General features: G+C 31.5%; 1 protein-coding gene across 2 annotated transcripts in view; it reads left to right on the top strand.

Annotated features, from left to right (window-relative positions):
- The window catches only part of Mtx2 (metaxin 2), a 64,499-nt gene extending 45,401 nt beyond the window's left edge, over positions 1–19,098 (top strand). The window contains exons 4-11 of one of the 2 annotated variants that reach the window (XR_011709104.1): positions 1,164–1,236; positions 6,963–7,039; positions 8,238–8,330; positions 8,843–8,881; positions 9,269–9,394; positions 10,374–10,450; positions 13,975–14,200; positions 16,596–16,682. Coding sequence is in view for 1 of the 2 variants with exons in the window: in XM_071619041.1 (XP_071475142.1) it covers positions 1,164–1,236; positions 6,963–7,039; positions 8,238–8,330; positions 8,843–8,881; positions 9,269–9,394; positions 10,374–10,450; positions 16,596–16,767 (657 nt within the window). In the remaining variant the exon portion in view is untranslated. Of the gene's footprint in view, positions 1–1,163; positions 1,237–6,962; positions 7,040–8,237; positions 8,331–8,842; positions 8,882–9,268; positions 9,395–10,373; positions 10,451–13,974; positions 14,201–16,595 lie in introns of both variants that reach the window. The other variant, XM_071619041.1, reaches the window with a different exon arrangement.
- Positions 19,099–20,080: the final 982 nt, after the last annotated feature.

The raw sequence follows: 20,080 nt of genomic DNA, 5'->3' as shown, positions 1-20,080 counted from the left end.
TATGTGTGGAGATAAAGAAGCCAAAAAGTCACAGGAGAGAAAACAAGGGGAGTAAACTTTGATTATTATAAAAAATAGTGGATTTGGTAAAGTGCACTGGTGTCTTAACAGGTAAAAATGAATCAGTATTCTGTAGTAATGTGATTTTGTATTTTTTACATTACATTATAATGTGTACATTTATTCTTTATCATAAAATATTCTCAAAAGCATGAGTTTTAAAATTGTACAATACTCTGTGGTTTAGAATTACTGTAATGATTTACCTGTACTTTTATAAAGACATTTAAATTGCTTGTAAAATTTTTGTTCCTATAAACCAAGTGAAAATAAACAGTTTAAACCTTTAAAAAGTGAATTAGTGACCACAGAACTACCTAGTTAGGATTTTGAATATTACTGGAGAGAATGTTGAAGTAGCAGATGAGAGAGATAATGGTCCTGCAGAGAGTAGTGGAATTAAGCAATCAGTATCTTATAAAATTTGGACTTCAATAATCTATTAAAGAAAATTAAAGCAAAGTTTAAGATTGTTTACTTACCTAAACTAATATAGTAAACAAGTAGGGATATTTATGTGCTTCCTTAAGTATATATATTTTAAGTTAGTTAGACTTTATCTATTTATTATACCAGTGATTGAACCCATGGGTGCTTTACCACTGAGCCACATTCTCAGTCCTTTTTACCTTTGTTGTTTTGAGACAGAGTTCCACTTAGTTGCTGAGGCTGGCCGAAGCCTCCTAGGATAACAGGTGTGCCCCACCACATCTAGCAGTTTCATGTATTTATTAATGTCTAAGTCATATTGACTTTTTATTAGTGAAATGATATTTTTGTTTGGAAAACAAATCCTTAACTTTTTTTTTTTAAAGAGAGAGAGAGAGAAAGAGAATTTTTTTTTAATATTTATTTTTTAGTTTTTGGCGGACACAACATCTTTGTTTGTATGTGGTTCTGAGGATCGAACCCGGGCCGCACACCAGGCGAGCACGCTACCGCTTGAGCCATATCCCCAGCCCACAGATCCTTAACTTTAAAACGGTTTATTCTTTTCCAGTAGAGTGTTGCTGTATGGACTATTAAGTTTATGAAATAAATAAAGTTTTGTTCAAATATAAATATACTTTCACTAGACTTACTGTATTTCTTCTTATTTATAGGCCTTTTTGCAGATGTGTAATCTGCCTGTCAAAGTGGTTTATAGGGCAAATGCAGAATATATGTCTCCATCTGGTAAGTATGATTTTTTTTTTCCTTCTCTGTTTACATTCTGGATTGATAAAATTATAATTTGTGTCGATGTTAAAAATGCTTGATTTTTTTTTGTTGTTGTTCTTGTTGTTTACTTTTGAAGAATTTTCACATTGTTTTGTAAAGTAATAATTGCAATCTTAACAATCTTGGAATCAGTCTGTCTACAGATTTCAACTCTGATCAGAGATGGTTACTGATATGTTATGAAAATTATTTTAAATAAGTAAATATTAAGGAAATACATAATCTCAGATTTTCCTAGTTTTACTTACACAGGACAAATTCTAATATTAAACAAATTCTAATATTAATGAATCTCTTTATTATTGAACACACTTGTCTAAATTATCTTGTCGCATAATATTAGGGAGAAGAAGGAATATCATGGAATAATTGTCACTAGATGTTAGTTAAAATCATTGTCGACATTTTTTAGTTTCTAACTCTTTATTATTTATTTATTTATTTATTATTTTTTTGCAGGAGATACCCTAAGATTTATTTTGTAAATTTACATGGTGGTGGGAAGAATGTTGTAGAGCAGAACCGTTCACATGGTAGCCAGGAAGAGGGGAGGGAGGGAAGGAAGGAGGGAGGGAGAGGGAGAGAGGAAGGAGGAGGGAGGGAGGGAGGAGAAGAAAGGGAGAAGGGGGCAGGAGGGATTGAGGGAGGAAGGGAAGGGAAGGAAGGCTATGTTTTATTTTAACAGATTTTAAGATATTATTTATTAAAATGTCACCTATTGCTATGTTTCATGATCAGTATTTTGTTTCTGTGTTTTGTATTCTAGTTGACTAACGTAGTGTTTAAATATGATTTAAATTATTTTCAATACAAAAATATATCACAAAGCTATTAAATAAATGTTAAATGTAATTGACATGAGTTATTTTAATTGTGGTTTTACTGGAGCAGTAATAGCACATGGGATCACTCCTTCATGGATAAATTGTTGAATATAACTATATTGCTTTTTTAGGGAGAAAATATTAGTTCTTTTCATTGTGATATGATGATAACTTAGGAATGACTTGTTAAGCTTATTTTTTTTTTCACCCTAAGTTTTTATGGGTAGTGGTAATTGTCAAAAGATATAAAGATACCAATCCCATACACACTGAAGATTCTGAATGTATACATATGCATTTATTAGACTTATGTGCTGAGAGCCACGGCCGAGTCTGTATGGCCCCTGGCATTTTGCCAACAGTATTGATTGACAGGCGAGGCATTACTATCTGCCTCTGCCGTAACTTTTGAGTTCTCGCACTATTTTGGAGTTCTCTTGGGGATTTCCGGGGATTCCCCGAGAGTTCCCATTGGTTGGGGAAGTGCAGGAGGAGGGATTTCCGGGAGAGATATTTCCAGCTGGGGGTTCCTGGACAAGCCTCGTGGCGTTGGGGAGGATTCCCCGGGAGCTGTGTGGAATGTATAAATACTGCTCCTGTCCTGCAATAAACGGCTCCTACTCCTGCTATATCAACATACGCAAGTTATTCGTCACCCCCCCCCCCACCCCCGTTATTCTCCTGCAGCCGGACTGCGGCACTTATGAATATACATTTAGAAAATATTTCCAAAATAATTTTTTAGACTTCTAAATGTCAATATATTTTAGATTCATGGAATTCATTCATTGACTCATTTTAAGCTGATTTTATAGATAAAGTTTTTTTATAAACTTTTCTGAATTCTGTTGAAATATATGTGTTCTTTCCATCTTTTTTTTTTCTGTAGTCATACTGAGAGTGTATACATATATCTGTATATATGTACACACACAAGAAAAGATCAGTAATCTAATACCAAAATTGAAAACTTTGGTAAATAATAAGTCATGGTTCATCTACTATGTATAAGTTACTATGTTTAAGTTACTATGTTTAGTATCACTTAGTTAGTTAATTGTCTTCTTTTCATACTCCATGAAAGACAACAGGGAAAGATACAGTACATTTCTCATTCATAGGTGGAGTCTCCTGTAAGTATTTGAAAATGACTAAGATATTTACATTTAGTCATATCTCTTAGTAGTATTCCCCTTCATCACATGAGTTGAGGTGATAAGGGGCAATGTTTAAAAATTTTATTTGCTTGTTTGACCTTTGATAGTTGCCTAGGAAGTCCTTGGAGAAAGGATAGTCTTTTCAACAAATGGAGTTGGGCCAATTGGTTATCCATAGGCAAAGAGGAGAAAAACAGAACTTCAATCAATACATTGCACCATATACAATATTAAAATTTATAATAGCTGAACTATGGAACCATACTAGGTGTCCATCAATGGATGACTGGATCAAGAAAATGGAGTTTTATTCAGCTATAATGGAAAAATGAAATTATGTCATTTGCAGGAAAACAGAAAGAACTTAAATAAGTAAGCCAAACTCAGAATGTCAAGGGTTGTATTTTTTTCTCATATGTGGAAACTAGAGAGGAAAAAGGAAAAGAAAGGTAGGGGTGATCACATGAAAATCAAAGGGAGATCAGTAGAGTAGAGGAAATGGACTAGGGGGAAGGAGAAGGGAAGAGAGAGGAGAAATACTGAAGAATGATACTGGCCAAATTATACTGTTATATTATATGCATGTACAAATATGTAAAACAAATCCCACCATCATGTACAACTATAATGCACTAATTAAAAAATAAGGAAAAAAATTTAGCTATTCTGATAGGTGTGTAGTAATTTCCCGTTGTGGTTTTAATTTGTCTTTCCCTAGTGACTGATGATATTGAGTATCTTTTCGTATGTTTGACATTCATATATCTTCTTTGGTAAAGTACTGTTCAGATTTTTTCCCATTTAAAAAATATGATTATTTGTTTTCTTATTGAGTTGTAATAGATTTTTAAAGCAGAGAGCAAAAAATAGAAGACTATTTGTCTTAAAGAGTTAAATCTTTTTTTTTTTTATTTTTAATTTATTCTTTAGTTTTCAGTGGACACAACATCTTTGTTTGTATGTGGTGCTGAGGATCGAACCTTGGCCCCATGCATGCCAGGCGAGCACACTACCGCTTGAGCCACATCCCCAGCCCCAAGAGTTAAATCTTTATCTATGACTTTGTCAAATACGAAACAATTCCTTGGGAAATTTGACTTCTCTTCAGTAAACTTCCTCTGTGATATGAGATGGGCAAATTAGATGACATCCAAGGTTCTTTCTGTTTCTGACATTCTCTGAGTCTACAAACTTGTTTGGCAATGTGTTCTTGCTTTTTCATAGAAATAAAGTTCTAGGGCTGAGGATGTGGCTCAGCGGTAGAGTGCTTGCCTCGCACGTGCAAGACCCTGCGTTCGATCCTCAGCACCACATAAAAATAAATAAATAAAAATAAAGGTATTGTGTCCAACTACAACTAAAAAATAAATATTAAAAAGAGAAATAAAGTTCTAAAAGTGACTATTCTGCCTAAAATGAAAAACAGCCCTCAGTTTTCTTTTATGACCTTTGCTGCCAGAGAATAACTGTCACTGTGCTTTTGCCTGATAACCTGCAATAATAACCATTTAACATTGGCTCTATTTTAAGTCAAGGTAGTGACAGAAAACATTGTTCACTTGTAATCTGTTGCCTTGTGTGGCGAGTGGCGCTATTAATAATTACTTGGAGGCAAATTGTCTTTCAATGCAAGCGTATATTCGATCACACCAATCACCATATATAAACAATTAATACAACAAATGTTGGATGTGCTGGAGCACCTCAACTGGCATTCCATACACACTAATTAAACACTATAAGCAAATTGCACAATCCTAGGGCAATCATAAGCCCCAAAATACCTCTGATGCCACGTGACTTCTCCTAGCTAAAGAGCAGACATTGTCCTTGTCTGGTGGTTCTCTCCAGCTGATAGCTGGTCGTCAGGGAATGGGTCAGTTTGGGGATGCACAGCAAGGCAGCCAGTCTCACCAGTGTTCTTGGAGCAAAACTCTTCAGTGTGGCAGGACAAGCATTTTAAATACAGTTCGAAGTCGGTGGTGTACCTTGGTGATTGGTTACATCCAGTAATAGTCAGTGTCCATTGGTTATGACCAAAATCTTACCAAAATTTTAGTCAAGTTAAAAAATGATGTAATTGCAACTGGGAATGTTCTTCACGCATGTCCATGGACATTTGCTCCCTATTAATTGTAACCAGTCATTGTTTAAGCATGCCTATGGCTAGTGCCCCTTACAGGTCTTTATCAATAGCAAGCAGACATGACGAAACAGTTCAATGGCTGCTCTTCCTCATGGCCAGCAACTTCAGTGAGTCCCAGCATTGTCTATGGCAGATGTTCCTTACACCTTGATTTTTATATATCTCTTTATGATTAGATACATGAGTACTCACTTGAGCATCCAGACTTCTTCCCTCCTTCAGAATCTATAGTGCTCAGTATATTTTTAAGAAAAGAAATATACTTTTTCCAAGAATTTGAAACTACTTATTAAGGAGAAATATACTTTCCTCTAAAAATGACATACCCCCAAATACCCTTTAGTCTAGGCACTAGTTTTTAGTTGTTGTTGTTGTTTTATTTTGTTTTTTAATCTCAGATGACCTGTACTCTTTGTAATAGTACAGTAGTTACAAAGATTTTAGTGAAGTTAAAAAACGATGGGCTAATACTTGCCCTGCTAAGAAATACTTTTTTACAAGATTTATAAAGCAGTAGAAGGAAGGAATGTACACTTGGTAACAGGGAAATGTTCTCTGGAAGAAAGGAATGCACAATTGTTAACAGGGAAATGTCTTCTAAATACATCTATTGAGTTGTATTCCAAAAGGCCTGCCTTTCCTTTGTAATGCATGTTATCCTGTGGATACAGATGAAGCTTTTGTTGGTGCTGTGCACCTCATCCATTACCCCCAGGCTGACTGAGCCAAGAAGTGAATCCATTGAAAGGGATCAGGAAGAAGCCTGCTGTTAGTGTGAACTCTGTTTGAACTAGATCTGACAGCAGGTTTCATCCTTTAGTGTTTGGAGTAGTCCTTACTATTTGTTCTCCTCATTTCTGACAATATCATCAAATATTAGAATTTATTAAAATGAACGGTTACATTTTAAATGTGGCCTTTTTTAAAAAAAGTAGGCAGTTTTTAGAGGCATACCATTCCTTTTGCCCTTGAGTATTAGGAACATGCTTTGTATGCTCACAAACTAGCATACCTTCAAAGATTGTTAATTCTTTTAATTCGTGATATTTTAAGTCAGAGACATTTAGTAATGCATCATTATGTACTCAAAATTGACCTTAATTTATACCAGAGATTTAAATTTTGAAAATGTAAAAAGACTTCTTATATGTAGTTCACAATATAGATTGATTCATTGTGCAGTACTCCAAAGAGAAAGCCAAGTTAAATATCTTTGAACTTTGTAAGTGTTCATGAATTATGTCCTGGCTGCTATATAGTGATTTGTTAGGATTACTGAAAAGAGAATTTTGTGATCTGTTATTATATCCAGGTGAGAACTCTAGAAATGAATCTACTTGTTCTTTTTTCTTTTGTTTTTTTGAGATTGATTAGTAATGAGTGTATAAACAGTTGTGGAGTTTAAACGTATCTGATTATAATATTTAAAAGTTATATTTGTATAACTATAAAATCTTCGTGTTCATAAAACATGCCTGAATTTTTTATTGTTTCTTTTATTAGCACAAACTTTAATTTATTGAAAGTATTTTACACATTTTTTTCCCTTGACAGGTAAAGTACCTTTTATTCATGTGGGAAATCAAGTAGTCTCAGAACTTGGTCCAATAGTCCAATTTGTTAAAGCCAAGGTAATAAATAAGACACTAAATATATTTGATCACACTTTAAATAAATCATCCATCATTCTTCAGCATGTCTTAACATTTACATTAATTTTAACCTAGTTTTATAAAATGAGTAAACTACAAGAAAATATTTCTAAAGTATAAATTGATATTTTTTTCATAGTATAAATCAGTGACAAAAGAGGTAATTTGATCTTAATAAAATGGTATATAATTTTCTAATATGCTAGTGAAAATTTTAGTCATAAATGAAAACTTAGGTTATTATAAAGTATCTCATTGACCTTTGAGAAGGTCAATTATAAGTTGAATTATAATTATAATTATAAGTTGAATTATAAGTTGAAGGTATTAGTTTATTCATTTTAATGATTGTACTTTTCATTTATTTAGTTTAGATTTTAATAGTTATCTAAAAACGATACCCATTAATATTTTGGGCATCATGATAGTTTTCAACCTAGCTTTTCAAATCACCAACATATCTCTTAAATTCTTCCATGTTAATGACTGTGGATATATAGATATACATCATCCTTTTAAATTGTTGTATGGTATTCTATTGAATTGAATGTATTATAATTTTATTTACCCAAGTATTTATTGATTAGCATTTAGGTTATAGTGAAGGTTTTTTGCTATTACGAATGCCAGAATAGGTGTTCTTGTACATACAATTTTTTTTACAATTGTCTTATTAGAATAAATCCTGCGAGTGGTATTGGATGGAATTGGGGTATGCTTTTTAAAATTTTTGTGACCTTGCCAGATAGAACTAAGGGTTATATCATTTTAGTATATATTCATTACTGTACTTTATTAGAATTTTGAAATTAGTGTCTTTTTCCCCATATCTTTTCTAACATATTTTTCGTCCTTGGTCACTTTATAAACAACATGTCAATCATCTAGCATTTTAAAAAAATTATGGTTAATCTCTTAAAAAAATATTTACTAACTATTCTGTTTTCCTTTTTCGTGACAATTGATAATATAATTTTGTTCATTGAAAGATACATTTGTATAATGACAAATACAACTTCGATAGTTTAAGATATGTTTTTATATAAAATTATTTTAGGAGGCCCCTTAAAATTAATCTGTTGGACACTTGCATGTTATATTACTTGTTAGTATGATAACTGTAAGTTTTTGCATATTTAATATGATGCTCTTTCAAATTTTTTTAAACTCCCTTTAGGGCCATTCTCTTAGTGATGGGTTGGATGAAGTCCAAAAAGCAGAAATGAAAGCTTACATGGAATTAGTCAACAATATGCTGTTGACTGCAGAGGTATAAGATAATAGGACTTGAAATAAAATATTTTATAATCTTTATTCTCTCATAAAATATAAACCTTTTATGTATTACTTTTAAAGTTGTTAGGAAATGGGAAAACAATCAAGTGATTCTGGGGGTAAGATGGGTACTTAAATTATTTGATCATTGTTTTTGAATAAGTTACTTTATATTTTCAGTTTTAGTTTTTCCTAAATGTAAGAAGTGGTGATTCTTGCTTACTCATTGTTTTATTTTGGCCTTTTAAAATTTATTTAAGTAATTATCTATAAAATACTTTAATCGTATTTAGATATATATTATGTGAATAAGAAATATTTTTATAAAGTACCACCATTAAATTTAATAATTCTGTACAGCAGCATTAGCTAAGAAAAAAAAAAAACCCTCATAATAAGTGACTTACAAAGTTGGCTTATAAAAATTTACTATAGTAAGAAATAACTTTCTTTATCTTTTTTCTCTTTGATATTCTGAAGTTTTAGTGACTGTTCTTTTGTTCCTAGTTGTATCTTCAGTGGTGTGATGAAGCTACAGTAGGGGAGGTGAGTGGTTCTGCAGCATTTATCTTAATTAAAATTTAATGAGAAAACACTTTTGCTCAGAATCGTAAGTCCCTGCTCATAAATGAAACATTGTGGTTTATACCATTAGTGATATAGTTTTTCACTTACTTTAATTTTGCTTGCACATACATTTTAGGGAAGCTGTGTGTCATTGTTTGATATAACTGGTTGTAAAGTACATAAAAGTTTATATATTTTTAAAGGGAATGGTTTAAAATTTTAATTTTTTGAGTTGCAAGCTATTTGGTGTTTTTTTCAAATTGCTTTATTTATATTCTCAAATATATTTATTAAGAATTCTGTTTATAAAAACAGGCATTGTTTTTAGGAAGGATCATGCTTTCTTACAAAATCTTTTTGCTTTAGATCACTCATGCTAGGTATGGATCTCCTTACCCTTGGCCTCTGAATCATATTTTGGCCTATCAGAAACAATGGGAAGTCAAACGTAAGATGAAAGCAATTGGATGGGGTAACAAGACTCTGGATCAGGTCAGTTCAAGTTAAAGGTGAAAAAAATGCTTAACTCTTGCTTTGAAAATGGTAATCCTTTAAGAGAATCGCAAAATAATATAATATTAGCAAACATTTGCTACAGTTGTCTCATAAAGTAGTTTATTTTCTATAAATCACACTTGTTTATTGTCAAAAAATTTATGTAATGCAGAACAGTGCAAAAGAGAAGTAAAAATTATCTGAAATCCTACCACCACAAATAGTTGCACACAATTATTTGGAGAACATTCTTCTTGATGTCTTTTAGTCATATTGTCCTTCAATGGGATCATATTTTGCCTGCCACTCTGTAATATGATTTTTTTTTCCTGTTGAACAATACATTGTGGGCATCTTTCTGTCAATAAATATAGATCTTAAATACAGTACTTAATATATCTGATTTTGGGAGGTCTTAAATTTACTAAAGTAGCAAAATTAAAAAATATAATATCTTGTCAAGATGGTGATTTTGAGCATCATTTTAAGCTAATTAATGTTTCTTTTTGTCAAGTTTACCCCCAGTCCTAGCTAACCATCTCACAAAGGGGATTAAGCAAATGAATAGGGATGGAGTAAATAAAATCCATCTCCACTAGTGGGAAAACAACTTAAATGTTTTACTCATGGTAGGTCGGCAATATCATCTTTATGGGGCATACTTTTTAATGTTTGCAAAAATAATTTGAATATATGGATTCAGGAAAACTTTTTTTAGGGAGCACAGTTTTGAGGGGGAAAAAAGCTTTCTTGATAGTAATCCTTTTGAGTAACTTTAATGCACTTGTATTTAAAGAAAATTCAGTCTCAAATTTTTTTCCTATTTCTTACGTAGAAAACATTACTAATATATATGTGGTCTATTGTCTTATTTAAGTATAAAAAGTAAACTAAATGCATATTTTCATTATAAGCTGTGATACAAACTGTTTTGTTAATTTAAATGTTTTTCTTTGGGCTCCATTGTGTATGTTAGGTCTTAGAGGATGTGGACCAGTGCTGTCAGGCTCTTTCTCAAAGACTAGGAACACAACCATATTTCTTCAATAAACAGTAAGACATTTATCATTATTGTTATTATTACTATTGGTTCTTTTTTATATTATTAGGTTGTAGATTTCTTGTATCCTAAGGAATTGTTTTTCAAGAAATATTAGTAAAAAGACTTATTTTTAAAATTCACTTTTTATACTCATTATAAAAATACTCTGGTAAGTTGCTAGGCTCTGGGGAATTAAGATTTCTAAAGGTGGTCCTAGTCATTAGGAAGTTTTCTTAAGGGTACTCATGTAAATCAGTCATTATTGTATGATATGATAAAGGTTCTAATAGAGGGAGTTCAAGTGCTGTGTGTAGAACTCTAAAATCTTAAAATTCTGTTACTACAAAAAATACATGAAGATGCTCTTCACACAAGCATTATCTATATGGGTTCCCAGAGACTAGAAGAGTCTGCAAAACTAAACAATAAAGAATATTATTGGATAGACAAGCACCACTATTAATTACTTTTACAATCTATGAAAATATTTTAAAGTATAAAATATTAATATTGAAGGATATAGATCAAATGTATATATGCACATAAATTGAGTAATTCATGTTTATTGACTTTTTTGTAATTTTGAAAAAAATCACTAATGTAGGCAAAGAATGACTTTTCCTTTATTAAAAAAATTATAGTTTTAATATATCAAAGGTGGCTCTTCAGTGATTCAGTGTAAGATGGGCTTAACCAAGCATTTTAATCCCAGTGATTTGCTTAGAAAGTCTGACCTTTAATTGGCTTGCTTTTTAGATTGATAATTTTAAAAAATATTTTTAGATGTAGATGGACACAATACCTTATTTATTTTTTTATGTGGTACTGAGGTTTGAACCCAGTGCCTCACACTAGGCAAGCACTCTACCACTAGAGCGCTAGCCTCAGCCCCTTCAATTGCTAATTTTTTTAAGGGCATTTTTTTGCTACTTTATATCTTCATAGGCATTCATTTATAGCCATGTCAAATATCTTTTGGTTAAGATATTTATATTTGTTGTAAAAATGACTATAATGACAGCTTGTGAATATTTAAATTATATTATTTTATAATATAAGTGATGTTTATTTTATATATAACATATTTAGATAAAACCTGGGCCTTCTTGATTTCTGATGCAGAAAGGTTACATAGTTCAAACCATGAAGTTGTGGTAGGCACAGCTTCAACTATATTCCTATTTCCATTATTAGTCCTTAAAATAAAGATATGTATTTAAATGTTTATATTATATAGTACCTTTTCTTTCTGATAAAAAGAAATCTTAGGTATTCAAAATCTCAGAAGGGATGTGTTTTATTGTTGAAGTGCATTATTCTGTTTTAGTAATGAGTTAGTTTTGTTATGCATGCTATCTTTAGAGGAGGCCTGGAAAATATATTTAAGTTCTTTTTCTTCTCAGTTAAATTCACTGTCAAAATGTTTGTTACCAGAGATCATTTGGCATGTGATTCAGAGGAACTATCAAAATATTGTTTTTCTTCATAAAAGTATAATTATATTTAAACTTATATTAAGAAATTCAAATTTAAAACAGTTACATAAACCAAAGCCTTGCATTTAGGAACTGTTTAATAGATGTTAAGATGTAGGTATTCAAGGGACTGGGGCTGTGGCTCACAGTAGTGCACTTGCCTGGCATGTGTTTAGGCACTGGGTTTGAAGATGTAGGTGTTTGAAATTTTACCTTATATGATATTTGAACAGATAAACATTTTTCCCTAACCAATAATAATGACTGAAGAATAGAATAAATTTAAATTTTACATTTTAGTTTTACCCAATCATTTAACCAATGTTAAAATTGGAGAATATCATGCTAAGCAAAGTAAGCCAATTCCAAAATATCAAAGGCCGAATGTTCTCTCTGATAGGTGGATGCTGATCCACAATGGGGGAAGAGGCATGAGAAAAATGGAGGAACTTTGATGGGGCAAAGGGGAGGAGGCATGGGGGCAGGAAAGATGGTAGAATGAGATGGACATCATCACCCTAGGTACATGTATGACTACACATATAGTGTGATGCTACGTACATACATGCTACATACATACATACATGGTGCGTGTACAACCAGAGAAATGAAAAGTTGTGCTACAGTTGTGTACAATGAATCAAAATGCATTCTGCTGTCAAATATACCTAATTAAAATAAATTAATTTATTTATTAAAAAGAGAAAACTGTAACTTGTATTTGCTGTGGCAAAATTTTTCTCTTTCCCTTTATCTGTAGCAGGAGTCATTCCTTTGTCATGGAGTACTCCACCTTAGTTGAGATATATATATATATATATATATATATATATATATATATATATATATATATATAAATAAAATATATATTTTATATATTTATATATATAATTTATATATATATATATATATATAAATTACACTCCAATTCAGAGGCCCTGAGTTCTTATTCTTAGCTCTAACATACTCTAACATATGTTGAGTTTAGACAGGTTCTTTTAATTTCTTTATTTATTCTTCCTTTACCCCCTAAAATTAAAATAAAGTTTCTTCCTGGATTACCTACTGGGGATGTTGAGAGAAGACTCATGAAATAAACCAAATGGCTTTACTTAATGAGAGAAAGAAAAATTAGATTATTAAGGGAGATTTTACAGCAAGAATAATAATTGGGAAAAGAGGACATTGAAGCAATGGGCATGATTTACAAACTTAAGTGATAATTTTAAAGATATAGAAAGGATATGTAGCTTATTTCTAGTAGTGTAAGGAGATGAGAAGTTAATAGTATATTAGGAAAATAAACACTCAGACAAAATAAATATTTTTGACTAGATGATACTAAAAAGGGTATCAGAGAAAGCAAGAGTAGGAAATATGAACAAATAAGCAAACAAAAATATGAATGCTACAAAAAATTGAAAATGGAAAAGGTCAGGAAATTGGTCACATTTACAGTACTGTTTTTATTTTGATATTCAAATGAAAGGACAGTAGATAACCAAAAGAAATGTGGAAAAACTGATACAATGTAAGAAAAGAAGGCAACAAATTTCTCCGAAATTAAATTTTTTTTTGTTATCTTAGACTATCTTTCTAATAAAAAGCCTGTATAGATAAATGTGATGATATGTTTGAAATATCTTAGCGCTCTTAGGAGGAAAATTGCTATTGCTATTCAGATTATAAAACAAACAAATCCACTGGTGAGTATAAGGTTGGAAAATTTATTTTCTCTTGATTTAGTGTATCATAGAAACTAAAATGGGAGATAACACTCCAAATTGAGCATAACATTCCTATTTGAACTCATTTATTGATAAAGAAGGCCCAGTTATACCACTGGAAGTAGCATCAGTGAATGCATTCATGTTTTTTAAACCTTTGGTATAAGAAGCAAAGAGTATTTGGCATTATTGGGGGAAAAATGCCCTACTAGTAAGATAGATATAAATTTTAAGAAATATGTTTAGGGATGTTGAAGAGTTGGTATTTATATTGCTTCTCACAACATGCCTCAGCTGTACATTTATTCACTGTCCATCCTTGGTTCTTTGCAGGGATCTGTTTTGTTATTGAGTCTTGATCTGTGATGAAAAGATTCTGATGCTGTTGAGTCCAAGCACACTCGTGATTTTTAAAAAGCTCTGCTATTGATTGGCCTCTTCAGCATGACCATAGACTGCACATCTTTAATTAATACCTCATGAATGTATCAAAAGAGGGAAGGCTTTGAAAGGATGTGAATGACTACTATCAAAAAATAAATTATCCCACACTCCTTAGGTAGGATGCTCTCTTTGCTTAACAAATACTGGTTCAGATTCTTAGATATTGTGCTACAAGCGGGGCTATAAAAATATGTGCAATGTTGTCTCTCTTTGAAGAACTTGGAGTGTGGTAAGGGAAGCAGTTAAGCAAATGAAGTTGTAGCGTGGTATGAGAAGTGCATCAGTCCATGTTGAGAACCTGCTTTGTGCCAGGCATTGTTCTGAGTATTGGGAATATAGCAGGAAAGAAGTGGACAAGGTCCTTCCTCTCATAGAACCTATATTCTGTTAGAGGAGATGTACAATACACAATAAATATTGGATTGTATTAAATGCTACTTGGAGAATTAGAAGATCACATCACAGCAAGTAACTGTGTATCTAGTTTGAGTGGTCAGGGGAGGCTTTAAGGTGTGACATTTGAGTGTTATTCTGAAAAACTAGGATCCAATAATGTGAAGTCAGAGGAAGAATATTCCAGGCAGTAGGCATAGTTTGTGTCAAGTCCCCAAGATTGGCATGAGTGTTTCATAATAAAAAAAAAAAAAAAACACGGAAAAGCCAGTTTTGATTACGTTGTTGATAATGGTAGATGACGCCAAAGAGGTGGGCAGGGACCAGGTCATCTAGCCTTGTATACTTAGAGTAGGTAGTTTGCCATTTTAATGAAAGTGTATTAAAAATGGAATATTTATTATGGCATTTTTTCCTTTTAATAATATTGCATTCGTAATTATTTTAATATAGTATAGCTTGGTGATACTCCATTTATATAACATTTATTCTGGAGTAAATTTTATTTTGTTGTAATGTATGATTAAAGAGAAAGAAAACTAGAATAGTTTATGTTTAGACCTTATGATTGTTACCTTCAAAAATCCAAATTGCTTTAAAAGCAGAATAATTAAAGTTATATCATGTTGCTGATACTTGGTTGGGTAATTAGGTATCACTATTTTTTTCCCTCATCACCATAGTGGAAATGTTTATAAATCCTTTTTTTGGGGGGGAGGGGTAGTGCTGGGATTGAACCCAGGGCCTTGTGCATGCAAGACAAGCACTCTACTAACTGAGCTATATCCGTAGCCTTTTTGTCTTTAAATCTATTAAAACATTTAAAAATTATGTTGTAATAATTTTATGTTTTTTGTCCATGTTTTAGAGTATCTCTCTGTTTTAAAAATAATCTCTAATATCTGGCATTTTCTTTTTTTAATTAATTAACAAATTTATTCTACTTAGGTATATATGACAGAATGTATTTTGATTCATCGTACATAATTGCAGCACAACTTTTCATTTTTCTGGTTGTTCATGATGTAGCATCGCATCATATGTACAGCCATACATGTACCTAGGGTAATGATGTCCATCTCATTCCACTATCTTTCCTGCCTCTATACCCGCTTCTCACTTCTCCTTCCCCTTTGTCCTATCTAAAGTTCTTCCATTTTTACTATCCCCTCCCTCCCATTATGGATCAGCATCCATACATATATCATAGAGAATATTCAGCCTTTGGTTTTTTGGGATTGGCTTACTTCACTTAGCATGATATTCTCCAACTCCATCCATTTACCTGAAAATGCCATAATTTTATTCTCTTTTAATGCTGAGTAATATTCCATTGTGTATATATACCACCATTCTTATCCATTCATCTGTAGAAGGGCATTTAGGTTAGTTCTTCAGTTTAGCTATTGTGAATTGAGCTGCTATAAACATTGATGTGCCTGTGTCACTGTAATATGCTGAGTTTAAGTCCTTTGGGTATCAGCCTAAGAGTAAGATACTGGGTCAAATGATGGTTCCATCCAAGTTTCAAGGAATCTCCATACTGCTTTCCAGATTGGTTGCACCAATTTGTAGTTCCACCAGCAATTAATACCTAGCATTTTCTGAATATATGATCTACTGTATGTATATGGTGACTAACATAATGAATAAAATTGATCTATTATATCTATATATTTTTAACTCATTTAAGTAATACTACTTGAAAAAGCAAATCATATAATTCACAAATCATAGTTTAAAGTCTAACAGAAACTTTAAGTTAAAATGAAATAAATTCTATCAATTCATAGGATTCTTTACATTCTTCTTCTTCTTTTTTTTTTTTGTTATCAGGAATTGAACCCAGGGGTACTTAACAACTGAGCCACATCCCCAATCCCTTTTATTATTATTTTTTAATTTTGAGACAGGGTCTAGCTTAGTTGCTTAGGGCATTGCCAAATTGCTGAGGCTGGCTTTGAACTTGTGATCCTCCTATCTTAGCCTCTCCAGCCACTGGGATTATAGGCATGCACCACCACTACATTTTTCTTTTAAATTGATGAATAAAATGTTTTTAGAAATAATATATGGTAGTGTCACTCATATTACTCTCATTTTTACCTTTGTTTTAGGCCTACTGAACTCGATGCACTGGTATTTGGTCATCTATATACCATTCTAACCACACAGTTGACCAATGATGAACTGTCTGAGAAGGTCAAAAACTATAGCAACCTCCTGGCTTTCTGTAGAAGAATTGAACAGCACTATTTTGAAGATCGTGGTAAAGGCAGGTTGTCTTAGAGATATGTTAGTTATTATTTCTTTAAAGATCTGATTTTTGAAATATGTGTTACTTGATAGATATAATAGATATTGATATCAGAATTTTAAACGAAAACCAATTTTTTGAAACCTCAAAACAAATTATATAATGTATCCTGTACATGTTCTTTGTACTGTTATTTGTGTACTGTTATTGAACTATTTCATTTGACATATTGTACTCTACATCTTGAAGTTTTTGTTCCCTTATAAACATATAAAAATAAAGCTTAAACAACTGTACAGTTGTTATATTTACTTTCCTTTGATCTTTCTGAAGTTGTTCACTGGGCTTTATATATATGGAATAAACAGTGTCTTTTCTACAGCAAGTATTTGGTGTTACATACTCTTGAGATTACTTCACTAGATACATGATGATGAAACTGGTCATGTGAAAAATGTTCTTCACATCTAAATTGAATTGAAGAACATTTCATCAGAGCAGCTATGACTTAATTTGATAAAAGAATGGGTTGAAGGACCTTATTTCTTTTGAGACGAGAATATTTTAATAATGCTCTTTTATTTCTTTTTTGGAAAAGGAAGGATAGTTTTCACAGAAGTATTGGTGAGGATTTATATATAGACATTAAGAATTATATGTTGTGCTTGTCTCAAATTTTCTAATATTTTGTTTTTGATAAAACCAGTGATGCCATAAAGATTTAAAAATTTTGTTAAAAATGTCTAAATAGTGGTACTTTCATATTTTCTTCTTTAAGTACCAGGGATTTTTGACTGATTTAACCCTTACAAAAATGCTATCATGGTTGTCCCCAGTTTACAAATAAGGAAGCGGAGACACAGACAGGATAATACCTTGCCCCAAGGATATAGTTTGTAAATGGTTGAGTTGGAATTCAAACCCAGGCAATCTGATATCAATTGGCTTCCTTTGCCTTTTTTTTCCTCTTAAGATTATAGATTTATACGATATAAAGGATATATTAGGTTCTTCTTGTCAAAACCCCACATAAACTTTGAGTACTCTGTGAACTATAGTGCTATCACTAGCTTTTCTGGAATAATTTTGTAATGTGTAATATTAAAATTAAAAAGTCCCTTGTTACCTGTGTTTTTGCAATTTTTATAACTGGTCTTTGTTTAGATGGTTTGCATATAATGCATTTCTTTTACTATTGCAATCACATTTATTTAATTGGATAAATATTATACCTTAGTTTGCCGAGTTTAATTTTTTTTCTTTTTGAGTTTTTTGCATAATTATACCATATCACCAGGGGTTGTGATATTTTAATCTTAATGATTACACTTGGCTGTATTCTTATTGTAATATGAGGAACATTGGTAAACATTGGTTACTTATTCTAAGATAAGGTATTTATATTTAATATATGTGGATCACTCAGAGAGGGCTTATTTTTTCCTAGTGTTGAGGAATCACTGTCAAAATCAAATGCATTAGAAAGTAGAAAATTGTATGTCCTATTTTGATGATTCAGTTTCTTGCATTTATTCTTTAAATCCTTCATCTTTTAAATCTGAGTCTATAAAGCCAAATCATAATAGCTAAAAATTATCATTGAAAAGCCACTGTGGGACAAGAGTTAAATGTTTTTTACTCTCAAAGTACTTGTATATATGTTGTGAATTTCAAGATAAGTAGCATGTATCCTATGTAAATAAAAATTTAAATCATAAGTAGTTTTTCAGAATGATACTTTTATACATGAGAAACTTGAAATTAACACAGATGGTGTACAGTATCACATTTGATTACATGATGGTATGTATTATTAAGCTGAAAATAATTTTATTTTCTATGAAATCCTTTGGAAGTCAGCTTATTACTTTGTTACTTTCTAATTGTTTATTAGATGAGTAGCTATAGTATATTATTTCATTAGGTATGCTAAATCCAATAAAAATGTAAATGATAAAGGATGTCAATCTGAGAAATTGACTGTGTTAATGCTTTCTTGATGAACATACTAAGTATTTTTTTTTTACTCTTATGTATTGTTGTCATTTAATGATGTGACTATTATAGGAAGGCATATCAAATACTACATTCTACAAAATTTACAATAAAAATTTTTTGAACTTAATATAATTTCTTGTTTTGAAGTATTATGGATCTAGAGTATATAGCTTAGTGGTAGAGCCCTTGCCTAGCATTCATGAAGACCTGTGTTTGATCTCCAGTATGGCAAAAACAAAAAACAAAAAAGTATTGACCATTGCTTCTTGTTCATCTGTTTGTGGTACATTATATCCATTGATGTCTACAAATGTAAAATAATTTGTAAATTTTATTAAGCCTTCAATAAAAGAAAATATGAAAAAGTTTGATTATAAGTAGACTTATATATTTTCCTAATCTATTTTTAAATTCCTAAGAATTGGGATAAAATTTGTATGTTTTAAAAAAAATTTTTTGTGGTAGTTATTTATTTATTTATTGTGCCAGCGATTGAAGCCAGGTATGCTTAACTACTCATCTACACCCTAGCCCTTTTATCCTTTTACATATTTTATTTAGAGATAGGTCTCACTGAGTTACTTAGGACCTTGCTAAGTTGCTGAGGCTTTGAACTTGCAATTCTTCAGCCTCAGCCTCTTGAGCCACTGAGATTATAGGCAGGTGCCACAGTGCCCAGTTAGTTTTTGAATTTGTGATATGACTAGAATAGATTCTCTGTGATTTTTTACTTGGACAGTCCTGTTTTCTGTGAATAGAAATAGATTTATTTCATCCTTTCCAATCTGTATTCCTTTTATTATTTCATCTTTATTTTTCATTATTGTACTGTTACTTGGGTTAAATAGATTCATGAGAGTGGAAATCCTTCTTTTAGTGATCTTAGAGGGGAAAATATCCAGTCTTTCACCATGTAAGTGCAAAGTTAGGTTTTGGTAGATGCCCTTTATAAGGCTGAGGATATTTCCTTCTGTTCCTGATTTGCTGAGAGTTTTGCTTTGTTTTTTAATGTCAAGAATGGGTGGTATATTTTAATGAAGGCTTTTTCTTCATTTATTGAGATTTTTTAAAAAATTTAGTCTGTTGAAGTAAAAAGTTAATTAGTTGATTTTCAAATGCTGAATCAGCTTTGGTTTCCTAGGATAAATCCCATTTAATCATGATGTATTATCCTATTTTCTATTCTTAGATTTGATTTCCTATTGTTAAGGACTTTTATATCCTAGGTATGAGAGATCTTGGTTTCTAGTTCTGTTATAATGCATTTGTCCAGATTAATATTGCCTTCTTGAATGAAATTGGGAAGTGTTGCTTCTGTATTTGGGAAGAATTCAGATTTAGTATTAT

This window comes from Marmota flaviventris, chromosome 11 (assembly GCF_047511675.1).
Source record: "Marmota flaviventris isolate mMarFla1 chromosome 11, mMarFla1.hap1, whole genome shotgun sequence".
In the NCBI taxonomy this organism is placed as follows: Eukaryota; Metazoa; Chordata; class Mammalia; order Rodentia; family Sciuridae; genus Marmota; species Marmota flaviventris.
The sequence above is the reverse complement of the archived record's forward strand: the minus strand, read 5'-3'. Positions and strand labels throughout refer to the sequence as shown.